General features: G+C 49.3%; 1 protein-coding gene across 8 annotated transcripts in view; it reads right to left on the bottom strand.

The window, feature by feature from the left end:
- Window positions 1–25,455, bottom strand: part of PIGG (phosphatidylinositol glycan anchor biosynthesis class G (EMM blood group)) — a 40,629-nt gene extending 15,174 nt beyond the window's left edge. For 7 of the 8 annotated variants that reach the window (XR_003003297.1, XM_024745003.1, XM_024745006.1 and 4 more), the window contains exons 1-9: window positions 25,176–25,455; window positions 24,079–24,284; window positions 16,494–16,703; window positions 15,010–15,198; window positions 13,951–14,092; window positions 7,192–7,404; window positions 3,210–3,427; window positions 2,769–3,050; window positions 1,105–1,562 (exon numbers count right to left, since the gene is read on the bottom strand). Coding sequence is in view for 7 of the 8 variants with exons in the window: in XM_024745003.1 (XP_024600771.1) it covers window positions 1,105–1,562; window positions 2,769–3,050; window positions 3,210–3,427; window positions 7,192–7,404; window positions 13,951–14,092; window positions 15,010–15,198; window positions 16,494–16,703; window positions 24,079–24,284; window positions 25,176–25,329 (2,072 nt within the window). In the remaining variant the exon portion in view is untranslated. Of the gene's footprint in view, window positions 1–1,104; window positions 1,563–2,768; window positions 3,051–3,209; window positions 3,428–7,191; window positions 7,405–13,950; window positions 14,093–15,009; window positions 15,199–16,493; window positions 16,704–24,078; window positions 24,285–25,175 lie in introns of those variants that run through there. The other variant, XM_024745009.1, reaches the window with a different exon arrangement.
- Between the last annotated feature and the right edge of the window lie 1,758 nt (window positions 25,456–27,213).

The raw sequence follows: 27,213 nt of genomic DNA on the forward strand, positions 1-27,213 counted from the left end.
TGCTTTCACACCCCAAGCACAGACGGGCCAGCGCCCTCTCTTCAGGGCTGCTGTGAAAATGAAACGAGTGGGCACACAGCAGGAACCGGAAAAACGCTACCCGTGACTACCACGGTTGCCGAAGGCTTGCTAGTACCGTTAACACTTGGGAGAAATTTATCATGAGGATTATTTGGCCAGAGGAATAAACGATCTTATGGCCTTTGATGTATAATTCCAGGTATCTTCCAAAAGGACTGTGCCAGCGTGTGGCCCCAGGGCTCCCCGGTGCTCGCCAAGCCTGGGTTTTTGTCCCCTCCCTCATCACGTATAAAACCGCACATTCTTATCTAACTGAAGTTCCCGAATCACGAGCAGGAGTGAGCACTTCCTGTTCTCTCCTTTGGCACTTCCTCCTTTAGGAACGTGTCTACGACCTTCCTGAGTCCTGCTTCCTGCTGACAATTCTTACAGAAGCTCCTCCCAGCGATCCGACAGTGACCCTTGTCACTCTTGGAAACACTTTTTCATTTCACTGTTCCCATACTTTAGTTTTCTAAGCCTTCACTGACAGAGAGTAAAACTTATGATATAACCAAATGTTGGTCTTTTCTGTCCTACTTTCTTCTCTGTACTTCAATCCTCTGTATCTGCTATACTTTCTACTACATTTCCCAGCCACTCGTGAGAGGCCTCAGAGGAGGCTGAAGGCTCACCTACAGGCTCCAACCAATGCAGCTGCCCTTCCTGGGGGCGGGAAGAGAGGAAGGAGGACAGAGAAGGGCGGAAGCACAGGAGGCAAAGCCACTCTCCCAAGGGCTCCTGGGCACAGGCCCTGCCAGCCTGTCACCCCAGCCTCGCACCATCGGGGACAGGGCAGCGAGTGACGGACGACATCCTGCTTCAGTGATCATTTTCAAATTCACAGGTTCGCAAACATGAACACTTACAGGGATTCAGCGATAAAAAACCAAACTATCAAGCTAGCCTCAAATAAATTCACCTCTCAATGTCAAATCATGGGTTAGTTTTCTATTTCTTCAGATCTCAAATACCATTTCTATCCTGAATATGAAAAACAGGCCTATGGAGGGTCTGGCCCGAGGCCACAGCTTTTGCCCTCACCTGGTGAGCCAGTGCCCCAGGTCAGGCCGGTGGGCCCACTGCACACCCGTCTGGTTCAGTGACCGAAGCAGCCGGCAGCAGGTCAGAATCAGCCACGGGCTCGCCAGCACCATCCACCTTTCAGGGCCTCTGAGCACTCCCAGGGGAGAGGGGTGCCTGGATGCTCTGTCGAGCTCCCACACGTCAGGGCCAGGGCTCTTGCCCTGTGGGGCCGCTGCGACCCCGTCAAAGTCCTCTCCCGCGTGCGGGCAACGCTGAGGCGCACAGTCGTCTCCCAGAAAGCAGTTTCTGTAGATTTCATGGCACAGAGCTAGACACAGCGTGTTGACGAGGAAGTACCACGTCTGGGGCTCCTCTTCGATGAAGCTGCTTGCGCCCAGACTCAACGTGTGGCCCACGGTCCCCAGCAAGATGAGAAGATCTAATTCCGACGACCTTGAGTTGCACTGAGGTGGATTCTGTAAAAAGGAAAATGTATTTTATAAGGGAAAAATCTGAACAGCACATCATCTTCTTGCTGCCCGAGCTTACAGCTTTCGCTCACAGAACCTAACCTGCCGTGACAGACACCTGCTGCCCCTCACGCCCGGCACCCACTACTCCCCGTGCCCCCGAGCACCGCCAGGAGGACGTGGAAACAGCAGGGTGGTCCTCCCCGGACGGCAAGTCCTAAGCTGAGTGACAAGGAGACTGAAGCTGTCTGGACCCAAGCAGTCTCGGCAGTGCCGGAGCTTGCAGCGTTGCCCACCAGTCCCAGGCCGGACCCTCCTTGCAGCCTGTCCTTGCCCTCTGAGCCACTGCCTGCTACTGGAAACCAAAGAGCTCCAAGGGTATATTCCACCGAACCAGACACCTAAGTTCTCCAAGAACCCTCCAGAAATCCAGGGAGTCTCCATTACAGCGGTTGGCATCACAGTACTAGCCCTTAAATACACTAATTTAAAGCATTTAAAGTAAAATGAGGACTCCATGGCCGTCATTCAGTACTACTCGATATCTGTTCTACTAATTGCATGCAGCTAGTACATGACAGAGCTTGATACTGTGAGCCTGGTCAGGCCCTGGAGAATCAGACTGCTCTAGGGAAGCCCATGCTCCAGCGGGGAGACATATGTGTGGTAAACGACACCACACAGGTTGGGGGGGGGCGTCTGTGGCCCTGTGATGAGTCACTGCACTGGGTCCCTCGGGCTCTAGGCACTGTGGACCAACTGGGACTGCCCACCTCTCTCTCACCACCCTGCCACCACAAGCAGCTGATGAATGAAAGTGTCAGAGGCCAAAGGCTGCGAGAATTCTAAAGGAGAACATCAGTCTAGAAGAGGAAACTGCATTTTATGAGGCAGGATGAGGGCGGGGTCAGCCAGCTGCCTGTCCCTCTGTGCCAGCCGCTCTGGACAGTCCCCTGGTTACAGCCCCAGGGACCATGTCTTTCTAACTGAGAAGGAAGGCATGAGACCTCATAGCACAGGTCTGAGCATGTCAATTCGGGATGCCCAGGGACCCGGGAGACCAGCCACTGTGAGCACGTCCTGTCGGCTCCCATGAAGGGTGGGCCCTTTCCTCGGCCCCCATCAGCACCATGCCTGGTACGCACCAGGGGCTTAACCCGTGTCTCATCAGCTGGAGTAACAAGAACAGCCTATCTGGAAAGCCGGCCTTACCTTACTCAGACGCTTTCCACCGGCAAACATCCCGGTGAGAGCAGACAGCACTGCGCAGAGCAGTGTGGAAATCAGCACCATCACTCCGCCTGCCGTCAGCCACGGGAGGCTGCACAGGTAGCACGTTCCGCCTGCAGAGGTGCACACGGTGACGTGGAGCGCTGCGAGGCCCAGGGGCAGCAGGTAACAGAGCAGAGAGAACGCGGGCGACGGCAGAGGGACGTCCAGCTCGGCCTTGCCGCTCAGTGCCCGGGGGCCGCTGAGCAGAAGCAGCGCGAGGACCTGCAACAGGAAGCAGCGGTGGCATCCGCGACTCCACCACGCAGGGGGCTCTCCCTTCGCTTTTCTAGAAACTTTCTACGTCCTTTAAACTACCCAATCCCGGCCGAGCTAGCTGCCCAGTTTAACAGCGGAGCCGCGACACTGCACAGGCAGCCATACCTCCAGGACCAGGACGGTCCCCACCGCCATGGAGTAGACGTCATACTGGGCTGCTTGTCTGCTCAGGGACAGGCTCAGGGCCCTCAGCGCGTCCAAGTACTGCCTGCGAACCTTGCTTCCCAGGTTGGAAAGGACTTCTGAGCTATTCTCCTCCAAGTACAGTCTGACCCAGTTCCCGTGCAACCTTTCCGACACTTTAAACTGCTCAAACCCAGGCTCTGCCGAGAAGAAAAGGCAACACACACGTATCACCGACATGCACGTACACGTGTAACTGTCATCTCAGGGCGCTCAGTTATTCACGGCACATGGCAGAGCCTGACACCTAGCCAAGATGGACTCCGGGGGCGGTGGCCGCCAACACCTCCGGGAACACCCCAACAGCGGATGAAGCCAGCCTGTCCTCTGCGTCCCTCCTGCCCGCCAGCCCTCGGCGCACGGCACGGACAGCAGCCTCTGCGCGCCGCTCGGCCCGCCTTCTCCGCCTCCCGCTTGCCGCCTCCTCCCCCTTCTCTCTCTCTCCACTCTTCTTCCTCAAGGTGCAGTATAAAACGTCCCAGGAATGCACTGCATGAGAGCCCTCAGTTCTACAAAATCCTTCCGACCCTCACGCTCTGGGTGAGGACGGGGCAGGCACGGGCCTGACACCCGCTCCACCGTGTGCCCCTCCCCGAGGCAGGCCGGCCCCTCCTGCCTCTCACTGCCAGCGCCCCTCTTTCACCTGCTTCCCTTCTTCACCAGTCTTCTTTGGGAAGGGATGGCAGTCTCCCAGCCCTCCTACCACAACGCTGAGCTATGTCTCCCATGCACTACACCGGCTGAATGATCCACGGCCGACATAAAGCCAGGGCTGCGTGATGGCTCGTGGATGGAGCCCAGCCCCGGCTGCAGCTGGCTCCCCACTGGGGATGACAGTGGCGTGCCGCCCAAGGCCAGGGGGCTTGCCTTCCTTCCTTTCAGGGCTGGACCAGACTCAACTGTAACTCGGCTGGTCGGCAGAGCAAGAACTTCTCTCCCAAGACTCCCTGGTACCTAACACGCTCTTTCAACTTCAAGCAGAGCTGTTCCAAGGTGGTCTGGGCCATGCCTTTCAGGGGCTTTGGCCCAGCCCACCAGCAGTGCCCCCACCCCGCTTTCCCTGATCATAGCCCGGCATCCTCACGGCACAACCCCTGAGCATGGGCCCCGATGCCTGCAGCCCCACCACTGCTGCTGGAGCCAGCTGACCTGTACCAAGTGCTGGTGGCAGGCACGACCCTAAGCCCTCACTCAGGTCCTCTCCCAGTGACCTATGGGACTGGAAAGGTTAGACGTCCATTTCAGAGAGGAGGCAACTCAGACACCCGCTCATGGGCAGGCAGGTGAGAGCTGGGGTCTAAGTCTGGATCCAAGCTGGTACCCGTACTTGCTACATTCCACCACCCCAAAGTCAAAGACACGGGGGCACCTGTGTCTGCACCCCACCGCCTAGAGTCCCAGAGACACGGGGGGCACCTGTGCATGCGTCCAAACAAAAATGGGCTGAACACTGACTACACGCGAGATGCGTCAGGATAGGTCCTGACAACGTGGGTCTGTGACCCAGCGGGGTTGTCACACATGCGTGAAACTACAAATAGTGAAAAGTACCACGGAGGGAAAATATACTATAGACGGAACAGTGAGAGACCCTTGGTAACGGGAAGGGAACTGACTTAAGAATGGGGTTGAGTGTGGGGGACAAGCGAGGTCTGACAGTGAAGCTAAAATGTAAAGGATGCCCAGGAACTAACCTGTGGAACAGGTAGAACAGCATCCAATCAGTAGGAAGAGCACATGCAAAGGTCCAAAGGTGATAACAGCCCCCACTACGACCAAAAAGTGGTCAGACGAGCGAGTTGCATCAGACTGGGGTGGATATCATGGCAGGCCTTGACATCCTGGATGGGGGTGTGAAGCCCTGGGGGTGCTTTCTCGTCCCGGGGACTGGCCTCTGTTCATTTCACAGGCTCATTACGGCCACAGCCACTGCAGTGCTCAATCCTCCCTACCCTGCTATCCCTGAAATAAGCAAACGACCCCACCGTTTTCTGGTTTTCATTTTTATTGGTTGTTAGTACAGGAGAAAGGACACACACTACCAACAACGACAGATTTGCAAAAGCTACCAAACTCATACGTTATTTGCCTCTGGTCTGCACTGAAACGTGCACGGTGGTCGGGCCTCACCTTTGACAGAGCTGCTGGCCAGGCTGTCTCACGATCTAAGAGCTTGTGCTCCCCACGCCCCGGACATCTGGCTCCCAACCACTCCCCGATGGCAGGGTGTGTCTTCCACAACCAACTCAAGGTCAGTTTACATCTCCCCACAAACCCACAGGCGTTCACTCCACTGGGCAGTACCCCACCACTTCAAGTAGGCAGACCTGCCAACATCCCATCAAACGTTGCCTCAAACTGGGAGGTGACCTCCTCTGCATTTCCCAGCGAGCCCCAGCCCCAGCGTCAAACATTAGCCTTGACGTCCCCGGATGGGTCAAAGTAAACTGATTGAAGGTATGGTCCTGGGGAGCTGTCCTACCAAGATATAAACACCCTCAAAAAAAAAAAAAAAAGAGATATAAACACCCTCTAGTTTCTCGCAGTCCTTAAAACTAAGGACACACCCCGCTCGGGCCCCATCCACCTCAGATGCCAGACCGTTGCCCTGTCCCTGGTCCTCACCTGCACCCACGCCAGCCAGGCCGTCTCCACGTGAACCGCTCTGTCAGCAAAGTTGCTGAGACCTCACCTGCCGTATGAGCGGACGGTTCTCAGTTCCTCATTTTATTTTTGGTCACGCCGCGTGACTTGCGGGATCTTAGCTCCCGGACCAGGGATCGAACCCATGCCCCTTGCAGTGGAGGTGTGGAGTCTTAACCACTGGACCGCCAGGGAAGTCCCCTCAATTCCTCATTTTATTTTACCTCGAACCCCATTCGACACATCTGCTCACTCTCTCCTTCTTGAAGTTCTTTCTTTACTGGCTTCGTGGACACTGACCCCGCCCCGGCCCCCCAGCACACACACAAGCACCCTGCCTTGCAAGCCCGCTCTTCCCACAGCCTTCCCCGCCTCAGTGATGCTCACTGCATCCTTTCACTGTTCAGCTGCAAACCCCAAGTCGCTCCTTATGTCGCTGGATCGCTTCACCTCACATCCAGTGCATCAGCCAATCCCACCTTCAAAGCAGACCCAGAACCAACCATTTGTCCCGGATCCCACTGCCTGGGCCCTCGCTCCCTCCCTTGCACTGAAGTAGCACACCAGCCTCCTGGCTCTGCTGCCGCACAGCACAGCCCTCCGCACGCGCACCTGAGAGCGCCTCTGAAAATGCAAGTGGAAGGTTTCAGCTCTGCACAACACCTGCAGGAGCTCCCCACTTACTCAGAATGGAAGCGAGAGCCCCTTCAATGTCCAAAAGGCCCTCGGCCTTCTGCCTTCTGCCAGTTCCAGCCACTCGGGCCCCTGGTCACTCCTTGACTGTGCAGGCACATCCCCACCACAGGACTCTGCGTCTGCCACAAGCTCCCTCCCAGGCCAACCTGCCCCAGTGGCCCTCACCCACCTGCATCCCCACCCTCCCCTGGTTGAGCCTTTTCCTAAGGCGCCCATCACTATCTGACAGCTGTCGTTGCTTTTCTCTCTCCCCCGCTCTGGATGATAAGCTCCACGAGGGCAGAGCTCTCCTCCTGCTGTGTCTCTAGTCCTTCCAACAGCCCCTGGCCAAACAGGAACTTAGTGAAAAAAATTCAGCACTTGCTGAATAAGTAAATTTATGAAAGATTTTGACTTGCATGGTGGCATCTGTGGGTGTTGCTAATGGTGACAGTCAGGGTTCTAATGAAAAGGAACACACAGTCTCTGCTGTAGTGCACACGACGGGGACACCAGGAAGACAGCAGGCGCAATGGAACCACACACACACAGCACAACAGATGTTAGCGGCTACTAACCGGCTTACCTTTTTTATATGATGGAACATTCTCCTGCAACAACTTGCTAAGCTGTACTGTATTTAAGTGTAAAAATCTCAGTTGTTCCCTCATTGGCTTTCCTTCTACAACTGGGAATATAAGATTGCCGATGCTGCTCTTTGGAATCGGCAGACCAAGCCCTATTGACAGTGTTGCAGCCAAATCAGTCTGTTGAATATACTTTGGACGTCTGACGTCACCTAGAAAAAAGAAAACGGCTTGAGTGACAGGCTCTAGGACACGTATGATGGTGGTCACTCCTCAATTTGACCTTCTACAAGTAACGTAAGTCAAACCACCCATCTCTTCAAACCGTCCTTCCTGTGTAGATTCAGACGGAAACCACATCGCTGTTTTTCACGTCAGTAAAAACACTGAATCCTCATTTTTTGCGGAGCCTGGTGCCTCCCTAAAAAGCAGCACACAATACGCGGGAGAGGCACTGACGCAGGAAACTCAACACCGCACGCATTTCACAGCGTGGGGTGGATGCCGAGGGATGTTCACTTTGGTGAGGTCAACGGTCACTCTGCTGAACGAGGGTGAGGGTGGATCTCTGGCGGCCCTGCCCCGCTGCAGTCAGAGCAGTCCACGCAGCCCCACAGGGAAGCTGAGGCAGACTTCTCCACGCGCCCTGAGCAGCGGCAGGTGCCTCTACTGGGGACAGCAGAACAAGGCTGGGTCCAGCTGGGCCAAGTTCCATAACCAACTCTGACAAGCGAGACACTGCCTACCAACAAGTCCAAGGCCCAGCAGTGGCTGGCCAGCCTCCGAATTCCTGCCAGGAGAACGGGTGTGACGTCAGGACACTGGGCTCAGGCTCCTGCTGTGCCACCATCCAGTGGGAGGCTTCGGACAAGAAACTCAGAATTTTGTCATCTGTAAAGAGAGCATCTGGCCCACAGACCTCAGAGGCTACAATGCAGGTCTTGGGGGCTGGGGGGTCACCAGGAGAGTCTACCCGGGACAGGCAGTGCCAGTGCAAGTCTCTTAGACACTCTAGTGTGAGTTTATAAAGGTTTTACTTTGATTGTGGCAATTTCTGGTTGTATACAATTTTTCTTTTTAATCTGATGAGATGTATTAACCTTTTCTTGACCAACCATTTACTGATGGCTTCTGGGTTCACTCAGAAGAACATTTCCACCCAACATTATTATTTGTTTTCTTCTAGAATTTTCTTACATTAGGTGCTTTGATCTGAAACAAAACAAAACCCAAAACAAAAACCCCACCTTAAATTGCTTTTGCTCTGATATTAGTGATGGTGCTGGTCTTGTGCTGAGACTACTGAGGGCCTCACACGATACTCTGTCAGATCCGAGGGTACTGACAACCGGGATTCTAAGCTCGGGAGGAAGACAGCACAGGTGAAAGATCTCAGGAGGTAATTTTACAGCAGTGAAGTGAAGGGCAAGTTATCAATACGAACTCAAGATCAATTTTATTTTAAAGAGATTTCCTCACTTTGTACAGAAATGAGTAAGCCAGTATGCATGAGCGCTGCTAGCTGTGAGACGGTGGTTCTCAAAGACCCCTTTCCACTGAAAGGAACCAGGGCATCTTGGAGAAGCAGCTGATTTCAGGTCCAGGGAAGGGCTTGTGCACAAGCGGCTGGGACACCTGCTCGGACTAGACAGCAACAGAGCCCTCAGAGATACTAAGGCCTCTGGGACTGTAAGGTCAGAAGGACTCAGGAGGTCATCTGAAGATGTTCCCAGTTCCCAAAGATGGGACAAATGGAATATTAGATAATACTAAATAGTATCTATAGTGAATTGAAACAAATAAGCTTAAATCCATGAGTTCAAAATGTCCCCCCCAAAAAAAAAAAACGAATTGGTCATAGTTGAAGCATGCTAGTGAAGTCACGGTGAACTAATTCACTGATTTGAAACTGGGAATTAACGGGGAAGAAGAAGCCATCAGTGACCTCCTCTCTCTTATATAAATGGTAATGCTGGGTAACCAAAAAGTAGATGGGGGAAGATTCTCTTTACTGAATTATTTTGGCTAATTAGTGAAAAAAAAAAAAAAGGACTTACAGAATTAAAACATCACTATTTGTAACCTCTAGTGAATTAGTGGCCCTACATGGGCATCAGTGGCTACTGACATCACCACACAGCAGACAAGTCGGACACTCTGTGCCTCCTGCTAGCAAGAGTCTGGTCCAAACCAACCAAACCAACAGGATCTGAATCTGCTCATGACTCCAGGTCAGGTGGGATTTACCGGATGAGCAAAGGACATGTTAGCAGACAATGCAGAGAGAGACTCCACAGGACAACTGACCAGGTTCTTCAACAGATAATCATAATAAAAGAGGATGGGGATGGAGACCTATAAATTAAAAGAGACTTAGAGACGTATCAACAAGAACTGACATTACTTTAAAAAGAATGTGGGGAATTCAAGCCTAAGGATGCTCTTGAAAACTATGAAGGTTTTGGAGGTAAGCAACTAAGAGGAAGCCGGCAGCTTCATGAGAGCAACAGGTTAAACCACAGGCCAAGTGGAAGTTTACCAGAGGGGATCAGGGAGAAAAGACAGCTAAGAAGGGCTCCCCTGGCATCAGAAGAGACTCAAAGACTGGCCTCGAAATGACTTCTGCAAAGTGGCCCAAATAGTAAGAGACCAGACTGCAGAGCACATTGATTATAAATTGTCGAAAACGAGACAGCAATCATCCCGCAATGAGGGGAGCCAACAGCCGGGTGGGTGTGGCAGCAAGAGACAACAACTTAGAGCCGCCACAGAAAGTGACCGTCACAGAGCTCCGCTGGCTCCCAGGTCGCGGTGCCCTCACGGGAACGACAGCAGACTTTACACGTGGGGGTCAAGGCTTCCCTGGAGCAGTCCAGCCAATCAACAAACCAACACGCAAACAATGACGACAGGCCCTTGGAGGGGAGGGGAGCAGTAGCTAGAGTTACTGCAATATAGTATTTAATGTTCAGTTTTCATCAAAAACTCCAAGCAATTATGCCAAGAAACAGGAAAGTACAATTCAAAGAGAAAAAAAAGCAGGCAACAGAATCTTCCTGGGAAGGGCCCAGATGTCCGAGTTAACAGACAACGTCTTCCAAGCAGTCATCGTAAATGTGTTCAAAGGACTAAAGGAAACTACGTGTAAAGAAGGAAAGGAAGGTGTGGCGGCAGGAAACTACGCGTAAAGAAGGAAAGGAAGGTGTGGCGGCAGGAAACTACGCGTAAAGAAGGAAAGGAAGGTGTGGCGGCAGTGTGCCATCCAATAGAGATTATCAACAGAGGGGCAGGAATTATAAAAAAGAACCAGATGGAAACTCTGAAGTTGAGAAATATAATAACTAAAATGAAATATTCACTGTAAAGGCTCAACAGGAGATTTTCAACTGGCAGAAGAATCAGCAAATTTAAAGACAGACTGACAAAAATTATGCAACCTGAGAAACAGACAAAAAAATCTTCCAAATTTGATGGGAAACATCGAATCGACACATCCAAGAAGCTCGATGAACTCCAAGTTGGACAAACACAAACTAACGGACATAATAAAAATGTTGAAAGACAAGGAGGGAAAGAAGGGAACCTAATTAGATTAATGGTTGATTTCTCATCAGAAACCACAGAGGCCAGAAGGCAGTAGGACAGCACATGCAAAGAGCTGAAAGAAAAAGACCAGTCAACCAAGAATCCTACATCCAGCAAAACGACCTTTCAAAAAGTCAAGGTGAAATGAAGACATCCACAGACTAAAAAAGCAAAAACGACAGTTCATCACTAGCAAACCTGCCTTACGAGAAACCCTGAAGGAAGCTCTTCAGGCTGAAAGCTAGTGACTCCAGATGGTAATCTGGATCCAGTTTAAAAAAAAAAAAAGCAAAGAGTACCAGAAATTGTAATATAGTTATAAAAGACAGCATAAATACATTTTTTCTCTTAAATTTCAAAGCAATTATATAGAACCATATATATGTATATATAAAACCATACGTGTGTGTGTGTGTGTGTGTGTGTGTATATATATATGTTGTCAGCCTACAACATATAGAAATGGAATGTATCTGACAACAACAGCACAGGTGAAGAGAAGCGAAGCTGTACTACAGAAAGAAAATGACACCATAAGAAAATACATGTCCACAGAGAAACTTGTTCATAAATGTTATCTACAGCATCATTCATAATAGCCAAAAAGTAGCAACAACCCATCACCTGATGGACGGATGGATGGACAAATGTGGTACATCTGTACGATGGAATATTATTCAGCAACAGAAAGGAATGAGGTCCTGACACCTGCTACAATGTGGATGAACCTTGAAAACATTACCCTAGTGAAAGAAGTTGGTCACACGGACCATTTATTACATGGTCCATTTATTAAAAGACCATTTAGACACTACATTTATTACATGGAATGCCCAGAAGAGGCAACTCTGTAGAGACAGGTAGATGAGTGATTGCCGGTGGCTGGGGTGGGTGTGTTACTGGGTTGGGGGAAGTGGGGGTGACCACTAAAGAGGTGATATGTCCCAAAATTGACAATGACGATGGCTAACCAACTCTGAATGAACTAAAAGGCTCAAAAAACAAGCGTGATGACAAAACAATATAACTACCCTTAAAGCAAACAAACAAGTAAACAAAATAAGAAAGAGCTCAGACTCACTGTTGGCACTGAGGTCAGCCGCGTGAGCAGCCCATGCAGGCAGTTCCTATGCACAGCCGCCCTGGCCCTTCCTATCTGAAGATGTGTCAGGCCTCCCAGGGAGGAGATCCTTAAATACCCATCTGAGCAATGAAACATCAGCACTTTAGTTAAAAATAACCCTAACATTCCTGTAATAAAAGCACGCCAGCTTAGTTGTCTCTTCTCCCCCCAGACTATAAGCTCCCTGTCTGTAGTGCCAGCACAGCGCCTAGCCTACCGTGGGCGCTCAGTACCCCTCTGCTGCATGGGTGGACAGATGGATGTGTTTCTGGCCTGGGGCTCTCACTGAGGTAGAGGAGCCCCACGGGACCCTGCTTTGGGCGTGCAGAGCGAGAAAGTCGGGCGTATGGAGGCCAGTGCTCTGATGGGCACTGCGTGCACTCACTGGAAGGCAGGCTCCAGCTGGGCAGCCAGGAAAGGCTCAGGTTACAAGAGCCAAAAACTTATACCTTAGGAGGTCAGATACCCAAGAGGCGGTGCTGTAAAAAGACAAAAGGAAACAGGTGGAGCTTCCTCCCCAACCAATCCCTACTCAAGTGGAAGACTCATTCACTCCATAAAAGCTTTCAGCATCCGCCAAATGCCAGGCAATGTTGAGACCCAAGGCACACAGAGATGAGTGAAACAGACTCTGCTCTGCCCAAGCGCAGCGCACGGCAAGGAGAGAGATGGACGCAGCCACACGATTCAGGCTGTGACTACAAACCACGCGAAGGATGACGGCAGAATACACGAGCACTGTGAGACGACCGGAAGGAAGGTGGTTTGGATTTTTGGCTGAGACCAAGGACGAGCGTATGAGCAGGCTGAGGGGCTGAGGAGCACGGGGTCGGGCGCGTGAGGAAGTTATCACTTGGAGGACCTGCGGGAGAGGTCAGGATTCAGCGAGTAGTGAAGGATGTGGCTCAAGACAAAGCCGTGAGGGAGGCGAGAAGTCTCACGCGGGAGTTTTACTGTATCCGAGGTTCAGCTACTGAAAGGTGGCACGTGTGGGCGCTGGGAGCCGGGCGGTTGGGCTCACGCGAGGAGCAGGGAGAGGGCAGACCGAGGTGGACGCCCACGTTTCCAACTTGAAGAGCCGCGTGAATGGCGCCATCTGTTGACGGGGAAACAGGGAGGGCAGATTGCAGGTGAAGTCACGTTTGTTCTGCCTGTGGAAGATCCAGGCGGAGGCATCAGCAGGCAGTGGAGTAGACAGTCTGGAGGTTGGAAAAGGGGAGACAGCTGGAGGGATAAATCTGACACGTGTGAGCCTATTCATGGCATTTAAAACCATGGGAGTGGATGAGATCATCTCAGGAGTGAACGCAGAATGAAACAAAGGCAGTCCAGAAAAAAGGCCAGGGCAAGGAGGCTAAGCCAGCAAAGAAGACTGGACAGCAGAGGGAGAGGTAGAGGGAGACCAGAAACGTGGAGGTCCCAGGACTAGGGGTCAGCACTGCCGAGCGGTGCTGAAGGGTCACCCGAGAGAAGCCAGAGCGTCCAGTGTGGAAACAGCCGGTGAGCTGGCTGCCTGCGTGTGACGACGTGAGGGGGCGGAGGCTGTGCACAGGTCTGTGCTGGTCGAGGGCACCAGCGTGTCTGGGTTGGAGAGCTGCGCTGTGTCTGAGCGCTGAACGTGGGCCCTCAGTCCTACTCAGTCCTGCTCCTGTGGTTCTCGCTGATGTTGCCGTTCAACATATAGTCTCAGATAACGGATACTGCTTCTTAACTTAAAATTTTTATGTTTCTCTCAATTCATACATGCATTTCAGATGTCTCTAAGCCACTGGCACTTTTTACTAACAGTTCCAGATATCGAGGCAGTGACGTTCATAGCACACAATTCCCAAAAAGAACATTTGTATTTTAAGAATCGGCAAGAAACGTAAACTCCAAATCCTGACTGGCCCTTGTCCCATTATTTTTCATTCTCACATTGTTCAGCGTTTTTTTTCAAACTTACACAGCTTCCAAAAATGGTTAAATGGTTTTTAAAATTAAAATCAAACTACAGAAAGCAAAGAAATAAAGTACAGTTTTAAAGTGTTAAACATTCCCAAATTCTCACCAGGTTTCCTTTCAAATGCAGAGCTGATTAAGATCATAGCGGTGTTTACTTCCTCCACAGAAGAGGCTCCGTGACCCCCAGCTTCAGACATGCCATGATCACCACAAAGAACCAGCAGATTGGGTAACAGAGTCTCTCTCTCCTATAAGGTAAAGGAAATACATTTCAGCTGAACCCAGCCTGGGGAGAAGATCATGTGTTCTCAGATTTCACCTTTACTTTGTAAATAGTAGCTCTTCCTCAATTTTTCTTTTCTTTTCTTTTTAACCTATGAGCTTATAGTCAGATCGAAGGGTCAACGTCGAGTAATGTCATAAATAAAACAAACGGAATCACATGGAGGTCACGGAGCACAGGAGGGTTGTGTTAGGCCTCTCAGGGCAGAGAATCAGGGTTTGGTTTCTGTCTTTGCCGTTTCCAAGCTATGGGCGCCTGGACGCATTGCTCTTCATGCCCTAGTCTCCTTATCTGTCAAACAGAGCTGCCCCTGGCCCCTGGGGCTCTGGCCAGTGGCTTTTGCTGCCCCTGCATGTACCTGACAGGCTCTGACTTGCCCTTGCTGCTTTTGCACCTGGAATACACCTTCACAGATGGCGCGGCGGCACCCCTGCCCTTCAAGTCTCGGCTCACGTCTCCCACGTCCTTGAGGACGACTGCTCTGACCACGCAGTTTAAAATTACAGCCTTTCTCTCAGATGTTGTGCCCTCCTCCTGCCCTACGTTCTGCTATGGCACCGATCACTGTCTAGAATACCTATGTACTCATTGATTATGCTTCCTGTTCTTCCCTCCTGGCTAAAGATTAAGCTCCACAAATGCCCAGACAGGAACAGTGACAGAGAAGGCCTCCAGGAAACATGAGCTGGATGAACAGGTAGAGATATTAAGAGCCGCTATTCTGCAGGGCTGCTGGGTACGGTGCCCGGCACACGGCACGTGCTCTGTAGGTGAAGGCTGCTTGAGTGATGGTAGGTATGAAGCTCACACAAGGTCACCCCAGTTCACTTTAGAAGCTACATTTCTTCTAGGAAACACTGGCACCTTGACATTTTGGCCCACCTCTGAGAGCAGCGAGGTGTGGATCTTCATCAGGACGCTGTCCATCTCACTGAGCTTGCGGCCGATCAGCGGGCTGCTGGGCCCAGAAGTGTGGCCGATGTGGTCCAGCCCAAGGTAGTGGAGGATTAACACATCCCAATCACGCCTTTTTAATACTTTATCCAAATGTCTTGTAACATTATCATCCACCTTTAACGGGAAAAAGAGTACATATGAATAGCCTCCCTGCTTTCCCTGGTGTTCACTCTGCGAGGAAAAGTGATATGGTCATTTTAAAATCTATGGGCTTATTTTAGGTACTAGGACTCATGGGAGTTTGAAAAGACCAAAACCAAAACACCAAACAAAGCAGCCCCCAAAATAAAAACTGTCTTAAAAAATGTTTGCATTAGATTAAGCTTTCACTAATATTGTTTTTATGTCTCTAAGTTATGGATAGAACATATTATAACTTAAACAAACAAAGGCTGTTCTCACAAAACAATTCTTCAGGATCACCACTGGAGCTTAAACTAAAGCTGACCAGATAACCAAGTTAAATGGGTGCCAGGCTGTTACGAGGCAAGTGAGGGCTAAGGGCAGTTAGCTAAGGCAGGACAGTGCCCAGAGTTCAAGAAACCAGCGGGGTGAAGCTGGGGACGTGTGCCTGTGTCCTAGGAGAAGGCTGTTTGGGGAGGAAAGAGGCACACACTCAGCGGTTCCCAGCCACACAGCCCCTGACAGAGCCACTAGCCAGCTCAGCCCTGACCCCTCCCTCCCCCTGGAGAATCTACTACAAAGACAAGTGCTTCTGAGCTGTCACACACAGGGTGGTCAGTGACTGCTGTGTCTATACGGTCAGCTTTGGCAAAGGGTGTCGGTGTAACAGGACGGCAGGCGCTCCCTCGGGCCAAGCGAAGGGGTCCATCCAACTCCAGCTCAGACGGTGCCTTTGCCCTGCGGGCCTCCCTCTGCCCCAGGGCCAACACGGGGCGGGGTGTGGGGGCGTCTAATCTCCTTGTCGGACGCTGCACACGCAGCACAGGGCCGATGCTCTCCGCAGCAGGTAGGCTCGCCCAGCTCATGTCTGCCCTCATGCTGCCGCCCTCGCAGGAGAACAGCAGCAAGGCAGGATCCCAGGCAGACCGTGGGGACCTCAGGCTCTGACTCGCAGACTCTGCCACCCCATTCTGTCCACTTGCGAAGGCCCCACTCACCTGTCAAAACTCCGGCTGAGGGGCTCCTCCTGGGAAGCCCTTCCCGACCCCCGGTACCCATCAGTGGGTGCTCACCCGGTCTGGGCTTTGGGCTCAGAGAACTATGCTCACACTTGCATTAGGGTTTATGGTCCTGGCTTGTAGCTGATTATGGGAGGAACAATTTTTTCAATCTCTCCATACTATTCTCAGTATATTGATAAAAGCCACATACAAAAAAACGTTGCCTCTCACTGTTAGAGGGTACCAGGCTCTGTCTCATAGGATACATTTTTCTTAAAAACTGACCTCTGTATAATCTGACACAAAAAAAGACGTTGTTCCATCATATTCCACAAAATGCTTTGGGAATAACTTCACCCATGTTTCATCTCCGTAAAAGATGATTCTTTTCCCCGCTGCTTTTGCTCGTGTGATCACGTTGTCTTCCAGCAGTGTGGGAGAATTGAGGTTCCTGACGACATCGATGAAGCCGGGGAGGCTCCCTGTCATCAACGCCTGCAGAAGGAAGCATTCAGGGGTCAGACCACAGAATCCAAGCACAGCGTGGGAACAGGCACAGAAGGTGATTCCAACGAATGGAAGAGGCAAGCATAGAGCTAAAGCAACACCAGTGCTGAAGGCTGGGCCAGTATTAGGACAAAGGGGGAAAAGCTACACAGATTCTTGGCAAAACCAGCAAACTCAGTAAGTGAAGAACTGACCATATTTCAGCCGATGAGAGGACAAAGGAGGAGGCCGTGGGGTAGCTAGAGGGCTGTGGTCAAAAAAGCAGTGACGGATGATAAGAAATGAAACAAATGGCAAAGGGTGGTATGCACTCTGTATACCCAAACCCACCGTCAGGTCCTCATCTAAGCTTCAGATCTGCTTCATGTGACAAGCAAACTCCGCACACTGATCCTGAAACCCAGCCATTCTACTGTCCCCCCACCCGCCGAGAGAAAGAGCAGCTTCCCACACACCCAGGGAGGAAAGCGGTCCCTAAACAGGAACTCTGAGGAATCCTCGCAGTAAACTCGCCCAGGGATGCTGGTGGGGCCACCTCCCCGCCCCACTCAGCACCGTAATTTCCTGGAGGAGCAGGTGGGTGCGACATGTCTTCACACCTTTCTGCTATAGAATTAAGTCAACCACCTCCCTCATTTTACCAGAATCTAAATGGGTCGTGGGTCTCCATGATCTGGAGTTTGCTGACAACCTACAACACTGGCGTCCAGGGACCTGTGCAATGAAAAGAAAGAGGAATCTGGACAGTGCCAACAAGTGTAATCGTTTTGCCAGACTTCTTTAACAGCAAAGTAGCGCCAAATGAGTTAATCTTGGACTTTGAGAATGAGGAGCTTGGCAAACCCTCTCCCTGAAGAGCAACAATAAAACTGGATAAAACTGTCAAGAACAACCTCCTCAAGACTTTGAACTCAACGAAGATATACACAAATTGAAATGTTCTTATCCAAAACACGTCCACATTTCGGTAAGAACTGAGAGCACCTGTGGGGTTTTAACCTGGGCTGCTCCCCTCCCGCACACCCAGTTCTGTGACGCGGCAGCCATGAGGACCCGGAGGGGCCTGCCCGATCCGGCACTCCACGGAGAAGCCCCATGCCAGGGACAAGGCGAAAACAGGGAAGGCCGACGTCACAGCTACCTGAGGCTTCAATGCTGGTTGTAGTAAGACACAGCAAAAAGTCTGCAAAGGGGGTCTGGGGAATGGGACAGATGCGGTAGGCTTCTGTGAGCTCCCACATGGTCCTGGAATCTGGAAGGCTGTGTGCACACACAGGGTGAGTGTACACTCAGGGGAGAACAGAGAGGGCCTAGCTGCCTGGTCCTTCCAGCTGAACACAGGCCCTGCTCAAACAAAGTGAGAGTCAGGGAAGACTCATAAACTGCCTGAAGAGTGGCTGATGGCTGGAGCCACACACAGAGACCCCCTGTAGAGAGTGGAGGCCACACCACAATGTGTTTAAGCACAACCTGTGACCAGTCGTTGGCTCACCACTCAGCCATCCCGACCTGGCTGCCCCTCAGGAAGAGTGGCTTAAAAAAAAACCCAGGAATTAAAAAAAACACAACAAGCAGAGACATCAGTGAGTGTACATTTCAGGACTTCAGGAGAGACAGACTCTCTAGAAGTAGCCTCAGCAAGTCAGCAAAACAGCGACAGCCACCAGCACTCCCGGGTGGGGATCGGGGCCCAGAGCCGAGGTGGGAGTCGCATGCATGTATATACTCGGTCAATCTCATCAAACTGTACTATACTGTATTGTATGAAAATTCTACCTCAATGAAGTTATTTTTTAAAATGTGAGCCTTTCACCCCAAAATTCTACTTCCTAGAGGTAACCAGTTACTTTGGGTGAGCATCCTTTCATCCGTATATGTACAATCAGAAATATATAAAGTACGTATTTTTTTTTTTTTTTACCAAAATGGTAACAAACTATATAGATAGTTCTGCAACTTGCTTTTTTCACTTAATAACATATCATGAACCCCTTTCCACAGAAAACATACAGGTATTTCACCTTCTTTTTTAAAAACAGCTACAAAGTACTCCAGTTTTTGGATATACAATGTATATATCCAACACGAATTTAATGACAATTGTTTTATTTTTATTTTTGAAAGCAGAAAAGAGAATTTATTTTATGGATACTGAGTACCCACGAGCAGAGAGGAGAGATTTAACTTTTGGAAAGCTAACAGGAACTAAGGCTAGCAGCTCTCTCAGTCACTCAAAGGACACAGTCTCGCATGTGTCCTTTTTATTTCTCTGTATGTCTGTTTTCTTTTTGTCACTCTTCCCCCTTTTTTTTTTTTTTACATCTTTATTGGAGTATAATTGCTTTACAATGTTGTGTTAGTTTCTGATGTATAACAAAGTGAATCAGCTCTATGCATATGTGTATCCCCATATCCCCTCCCTCTTGTGTCTCCGTCCCACCCTCTTTAATCCCACCCGCGTAGATGGTTGCAAAGCACCGAGCTGATCTCCCTGTGCTATGCAGCTGCTTCCCACTAGCTATCTGTTTTACATTTCGTAGTGTACATATGTCAATGGTACTGTCCACTTCATCCCAGCTTACCCTTCCCCCTCCCCATGTCCTCAAGTCCATTCTCTATGTTTGTGTCTTTATTCCTGTCCTACCCCTAGGTTTATCAGAACCATTTTTTTTTTTTTTTTTTTAGTTTTTAGATTTTTTAGATGTGCTACCATATGGTATTTGTTTTTCTCTTTCTGACTTACTTCACTCTGTATGACAGACTCTAGATCCATCCACCTCATAACAAATAGCTCAATTTCGTTTCTTTTTATGGCTGAGTAATATTCCATTGTATATCTGTGCCACATCTTCTTTATCCATTCCTCTGTCGATGGACACTTAGGTTGCTTCCATGTCCTGGCTATTGTAAATAGTGCTGCAATGAACATTGTGGTACATGACTCTTTTTGAATTATGGTTTTCTCAGGGTATATGCCCAGTAGTGGGATTGCTAGGTCACATGGTAGTTCCACTTTTAGTTTTTTAAGGAACCTCCATACTGTTCTCCATAGTGGCTGTATAAATGTACATTCCCACCAACAGCGCAGGAGGGTTCCCTCTTCTCCACACCCTCTCCAGCATTTATTGTTGTAGATTTTTTTGTTGATGGCCATTCTGACCAGTGCGAGGTGATAGCTCATTGTAGTTTTGACTTGCATTTCTCTAATGTTTAGTGATGTTGGGCATCTTTTCACGTGTTTTTTGGCAATCTGTGTGTCTTCTTTGGAGAAATGTCTATTTAGGTCTTCTGCCCATTTTTTGGATTGGGTTGTTTGTTTTTTTGATATTGAGCTGCATGAGCTGCTTGTAAATTTTGGAGATTAATCCTTTGTCAGTTGCTTTGTTTGTAAATATTTTCTCCCATTCTGAGGGTTGTCTTTTGGTCTTGTTTATGGTTTCCTTTGCAGTGCAAAAGCTTTTAAGTTTCATTAGGTCTCATTTGTTTATTTTTGTTTTTATTTCCATTTCTCTAGGAGGTGGGTCAAAAAGGATCTTGCTGTGATTTATGTCATTGAGTGTTCTGCCTAAGTTTTCCTCTAAGAGTTTTATAGTGTCTGGCCTTACATTTAGGTCTTTAATCCATTTTGAGTTTATTTTTGTGTATGGTGTTAGAAAATGTTCTAACTTTATTCTTTTACATGTAGCTGTCCATTTTTCCCAGCACCACTTATTGAAGAGGCTTTCTTTTCTCCTTCGTATACTCTTGCCTCCTTTATCAAAGATAAGGTGACCTCATGTGTGTGGGTTTACCTCTGGACTTTCTATCCTGTTCCATTAATCTACATTTCTGTTTTTGTGCCAGTACCATACTGTCTTGATTACTGTAGCTTTGTAGTATAGTAGTCTGGAAGCCTGATTCCTCCAGCTCTGTTTTTCTTTCTCAAGATTGCTGTGGCTATTCGGAGTCTTTTGTGATTCCATACAAATTGTCCAATTTTTTGTTCTAGTTCTGTGAAAAATGTAATGGCAATTGCTTTTAAAAAGCCTCCAGTGGAAGTGCCATTTGAGCTGAGGTGTGAAGGTGGAGTGTTGTCTAGGTGAGGTGAGGTGAGGCTTTTCAGGGCAAAACACAGCAAACTGCAAAAACCCCAAGGTGAAAGGGGGCAGCACACATGGGGAATGGAGCTAGGTGTGATCTGCGTGGATAAAACACACAGGAAGAGGGAAATCGGCTCAGATGAGGGTGAAGAGGTAAACGGGGGAAGACCATGCACCCTGAGGCCTGGGTTAGGAGGCAGAGTGTAAGCCACTGGAGGACTGTTGGGACTAGAGCAGAGCAACGTGATCTGTTTGGACAGGTTCTGGGTGAGACGTGCTGGGATAGTTTTACAGTCCAGGCTCACACCATAGCAGACTGGCCTACAGTGGGGGTAGTGGAGCTGCTGGCGGAGTCCAGTTAGTCACATAAACGGTATACAGAGATCTGTTCGCCTCATTTCTTGTGAGGAGTGTTTTCATCAGCCTTTCAATTTTTACAGTGTGATAAGACTCTTTAGTTGCCTTTAATCTGATTACTAGTACAGTTAAGAATCTTTTCCTATGCTTACTGGCATATTTCAATTTCTTTCTATGTGGATTTCTTTATATCCTTTGTCCAGTTGCTCCTGGATTGTTGCCCTTGATTGGATCCTCTTTACATATCATGGGGTTCACATCTTGTTTGCTGTGTTAACTGTAAATAATTTGTCCATTTATTGTCTGTCAGTTGACTTTGTTTATAATGTCTTCCACCACTTGGGGTTGAATCTATCCACCCTTTCCTCTGGGCTTTTATAAGGCACTTCCCTCCTCTTCACACTAGTTTGGGTTCACACGGACATTTTTAAGAAGGGCAGGGACTACCTGGTATCCCCTTCACCCCAGGAAACATGCAGGCAGCAAAAAAGTTGCAGCTGAGAGCCCAGGAATTTTGAGTGCTTGTCTGTCATCTCCTTGGAGGTTTCCCTGGGGTTGCTGTGGTCTTGGGAACAGCAGTTTCCTGACTTCTGAGAATTAAGGAGGGCTCTGCAGAGACTATTAAAAGAGAATTTGATCTGGTCACCTTATTCTGTATAACACAGTGTTGCTGTATAACACAGTGTGACCGATCGAGGCTCTGGAACTAGGCAAACATAAGGTTATGCTCGGTTTCTCATGCCAGCTGTGAGATTTCACACTTCAAGCCTGTTTCCTCATCTGGGAAATGGAGAAGAGAGTGGCACCAACATCATGGAGCTTCCATGGGGCTGTGGTAAGAGTGTACAAGACAGTGCCTGCACCACGGGTGCACCACAGCCAGTGGTAACTGCCGCTGTTACAACTATAAATTCCCAGGAAAAGGAAAGGCATTCAAAAATCAGTTACAACGTTTTAGAAGGAAGCTACTGCAGCATCTTAACATGTGAACATGCTACTAGAGACATTAGTCTTGAAATTTTAAAACTGGTGTCTCGTGGCAATTGTATCAGCACCTCCAGATGAACTAAGTCCCTTCCTAGGTGGAGGCAGGGCAGGGGACACACTCCTTAGCCAACACTACCTGATCCTATCAAATTCCAGAGCAAGGTAACCCTAACTCCAGGATGGACTTCCTGTATACTAGCTCCTCCCTGATAGAGAATGAGGAGCAAGAAACTGCAAAGGACCCAAAACAAAACACTGGTTTGGTAAAATGAAACCAAAGGGAGGACCACACCGGCCAATGTGCAAGACTGAACAGAACCTGGAGCCACCACGCTCACTTACATTTTTTCTTACAAATCTGCCCAGATTCCTAACAACTCTTTTCTTATAAGAACAAAGGAGGAATGGGTTCCTCCCACACTTCTGACAGGACAGGTAAAGAAAGCAGTGATCCTGGTGGTCAGGAGCCTGGATGCCTTGCTTCCAGCTTCCACAGGACTTGTTTCAGCAGAACGACTGCACCCCAAAAGGCTGTTCCCAAGCATCCTGACTACAGGTGGCCTCCCCGACTCCCCATCACTCTCTATCACATTCTCCTCCTCAATTTCTTCTGTAGCATTTATCACCTCCTGAAACAATTTTGATTATTTATTTGTATACTTACATATTTTCTGTCCCCTCAATTAGAAAGTAAGCTTCATGAGGACAGGACAGTTGCTGTCTTGTTTTTTCACTGAATCCCTCTTATCTAGAACAGCACACAGTACATATAGATCCTCAATAAATACTGAATGAAGGCCAAACCACATCCAAAAGAGGCAGAGAGAATGGGAAACTCAAGAAAAAAAAATCAGCTGAACCCCTTCAATCCCAGACTGCTTTACTCACCCAGTAAACATTTGTTGAGTAACTACTAATGCTGCCCCCAAGCTTTAAATCAAGAAGTGACACCTTCTCACCAACTAATAAGGTGTCACACCATCATCCACAGATGTAAGGTTCAGCCAGAGACTTCTACTCCATACCGGCCTGCAGTATATTCACAAACTTTTAAGGTCCTCTGTCCTTTTCTGATCCCACTTCTTTACTCAACCTTTGGGTCTAAGCTTGAATGCAATTTCCTCAGACAGGCTTTTCTGAACCACCCCAATCTAAATTGAGCCCCCAACCAGCACTGAACATCACGCTCTGTTCTTTTTCATTATGCATTAATCACACTTTGTAACTGCACATTTACTTGTATGTTCATTTGTTTAATGGCTACGTCTCTCATTAGAGACTGAAAGTTCCATGAAGGCAGAGATGTTATTTTCAAAAAAACCTTGCTTTTGAGCAAATCAATAAAGCTTTACTCTTTTCTTTCCCCACAGTTCTTAAGTAAAGCAGTAAAGCATATGTACTTCAAAGGCACTCCCACTAGGCTGAATACCTGAAGGCGGTTTATAGAGTAAAAACAGGTATATGTGAGGCCAGATCATGTTGGTTTGGTCACTGTGTATACTAAAATTTTGTACAAGTTATTTAACTTATCTGAATTTGCTTCCTCATCCATAAAGTCAAATGATTGAACTAGATAACCCTAGAGGCTCCCCCCAGAATTCTAACTGACCCACTGATGATTAAAGAAGATAGCAGGTTAGCAAGGAGCATGGTATCTCTTGGATTAGATTGGCCTAGATGATCTGGCTCTAAATGTTATGCTTCCCATGAAGCATGAGCTTTTGGCTACCTTTACAGAGGGCATAAATCATGGGTCTTAGTCCCATCCTATCTGGAAGGCTTTTTCAGCATTCTATTGCCCCAGCCAGGTTGACAGCACCAAACTAATTTCCACTTAGTTAAAATTGGGACTCCAAGTAACAGACTACAGAGAGCCCCTCTAAACCCCTGAAAGAGCCAAACCATGATCTATATATAATACGTTCAGTCAAACTGTTTACCTTGATTCGAGGCATAGTAACTGTAGGTGGCTTTGCTTCAGCCACAAAACTGTGAGATGATCCTTTTTCCACAAGATAAGTTGTGTAGGGCATAAATTTCACACCCTTTGACCCAAACACAAAGTCATCTCTCAAGGCGTCTATCAGCATAATAACAACTTTACTGAAGAGAGGTGGTGGGAGCTTGGTCCAGTTGGAAATGGCTCCTAAGAGTGTTTGAAAAAGAAAAAGAAAATTGAATTTCACCTTTATTTAGCATTCAAGCACCTTATAATCTAGCTTCTGCACATACTCTGTCACACCTACATATCCTGAGCCAAAGAAAAAGGCCTGTTCTTGGGAAACAACGCTGGGATCAGGGGGTGGGCAACAAGTAAGTTCAGCGAGCCCTAATATTATGTGGTGAATTACCCTTAGCATGATGGGGAGCACTGGCACAGAGGAGTCCCTTCGTGAGTATCCTGGAATGGGACATTAGGGAGATTGCCCTAAAACACAGTGTTGCAGGTAGGGGATGGGCGAGCATTTACAAACTGCCTTCCATGGTTAGTAGCTGGTATTGTGTGGATTTGATCCAAAACGTGAGTTCCTTTACCTAAGATATACTGTTGGGTAGGTGAGGGCTAGGGAGGGGCCTAGACAGGGAGGTCTTAACTACTGGAAAAAACGGGGTCTTGGAGGAATGCCATAGAAGAAAACACGAGAGGTCGGCAGCAATCTTATCTGTTGTGTCTTCCTGAGCAAAAAGGGTGCCTGGAACAGGGAGTGACCCAAACATCTGCTCAGGGAAGGGGGTTGGGGTGTCACTGGATGAGTAGAGCTGGGGAGACGCTTACTCTTTACGGGTATGGAGATCTTACTTTGCGGTGACCAGGGAGGAGGATCTTAGTAGGGCTGGTAGTGGTGCTTGCCACAAACTTGTAGGATACATAAAAGGAGGCTGGAACGGTAAGAAGGGGACCCTAGGGGATGGGGACCAGAATGGAAGAGACCACCCGGGAGCCGCGGGAAGAAGTCCAAGAGGCGAGGCTCATAAGAAGGGTCCTCCGGGAAGAGTGGGGCCCGGGGAGCAGAGACGCCCGGGGAGCGGTCCATACCAGCCGAGGGTTCGGGCGCTGGGGACTCTGTTTGGTGCTCCGTCCCGGAAAAGGAACAAACGGGAGCCGGGAAGAATCCTCGGAGGAAGAGCGCGACCCCGAGCACCTCGATCACTACGCAGCAGGCGGCGAAGGTCCCGGAGCCCAGCCGCATCGTGCCCACCAGCCGGGCCGGGATCCGGGTTCCCGGACTCCAAGTCACGTCTCGCCCAAAAGCACCGGCTTCCGCCTCCAGGGAGCCGCCTCCGAGCAAGCGCGAACTGGAGGTCAGGACAGGTGCCCGGCGCCCCCGCGTCTGCCGTCGCGCCGGAAATACGCGCCAGGGTCCGGGCGCTTCCGGGGCGGGGCGGTCCTGATCTCACGGGCGTCTCGTGTACTTCTGGGGCGTCTGCCGGCAAGGCACCGCTAGCCCCGTGTTAAGGTCTGAGCCCCTCCGGCTGTCTCGGGTTTATGGAGTCTATGCTGTGTGCCGTGCCTCCTGCCAGGAGCTGTCACGCATTTTGCCGCGTTTGCTCCTCAGCAGCCTGCTGAGTCAGGTGCCATCGCCCTGAGAGCCCTCGTGTGTCTTGGGCAGGTCTGTGCAGAGGACGCCGTCTCCGACCACGGCTTCGAGTTGGGCTGCCGTTACCTCGCTAAGTGACCTCCAGAAGGCAAGCAGACTTCCTGGGTCTGGGTGTTCCTGTGCGGGATTGGACCCCGGGACTTTCTTGGGGCCGCATCCAGACCCCTTTACTGCCTGGTGCCTCCATCTCCGGCTTCTGGGTGTGCTGGGGGCCAACAGCTCACAGCCACCCCCTTCTCTGAATAGTTAATTGCCCTTGGGGAACTGCTGCGCCCTGGAAGTTACCACTCCCCAAACGCCTGGAGCTCATGACTGACTGGGGTTGCAGTATAAAGGCCCAGCTCCTTTGCCTCCAAGAGAGTTGACTCGGGCTATTTGTGCTCCGAGCTCCTCTGGAATGAAGTTGAAGGGAGTCTTAAGCTAAGACCACATCCCTGCTGCTTTCTCCTGCTTTCTTCACATCCTCCTCCCCAGAGCCTTCTCTTGTTAAGGCTTATGCACCCGACCTCCCTTCTAAGGCTGTCCTTTAAGGAGACTAGGTCCAAGGCAGACTCCAAGGTGTGTCTCCGAGCCTTAAATGTGATGAGTCTATAACGAGTCAGTTTTCCCAAGCTCTGACGCTGACAGTTTAAGCTTCTACCACCTTCTCACCAGTACACAGTAACCATGCATGTTGATAATAACCATTTAATGACAGCTGAGGTTTATCTAGTTTATCACCTGCCGGGCACTAGATCAAGCCCTTTAAATGGATTATTTTATTTGGTTAACACAACAACCCTTTGAAGTAGGTAGTTTTATTATTTTTTATTGCAGACAAAGAAATGATGTCAGAATGTAAAGTAGCATATCCAAAGTAACACAGCTAAACAGCCACAGAGCCAAGATTCAGAGCTATCAGTCTGACTCTGAGCCTGAGCTTTGAATCTCCACACTTTGCTAACATCTCAGAAAAACAAAAAACATCTTCTCCCTTCCAGTGGTTCTTGTTATGGGCTCAATTGGGTGCTCCCCAAAATTCATATATTGGAGGCCTAACCCGCAGTAGGTCTTAACGTGATTTTATTTGGAGACAGTGCTTTTAAAGATATAATTAAGTCAAAATGAGGTCATTTGGGTGGGCTCTAATCTGATGTGACTGGTGTCCTTAGAAAAGAGATTGGGACACACAGGCACGGAGGGAAGACCATGTGCACACATGGTGAGAAGGTGGCCATCTAGGAGCCAAGGAGAAAGGCCTGAGGAGAAACAAACACTGCCAACACCTTGATCTTGGACTTCTGGCCTTTGGAACTGTCAGAAAGTAAATTTCTGTTGCTTAAGCCACCCAATCTGTGGTACTTTATTATGGCAGCCCTAGCAAATAAATACAGTCTGTATTAGATTTATATCTCTTCATAACAAATACCACAAACTTAGTAACTTAAAACTAAGTTTTATGATTTATGATCTCAGTGTCTGTGGGTGAGGAGCCTG

The sequence above is a fragment of the Neophocaena asiaeorientalis genome, unplaced genomic scaffold, assembly GCF_003031525.2.
Source record: "Neophocaena asiaeorientalis asiaeorientalis breed wild unplaced genomic scaffold, Neophocaena_asiaeorientalis_V1.1 scaffold1211, whole genome shotgun sequence".
In the NCBI taxonomy this organism is placed as follows: Eukaryota; Metazoa; Chordata; class Mammalia; order Artiodactyla; family Phocoenidae; genus Neophocaena; species Neophocaena asiaeorientalis.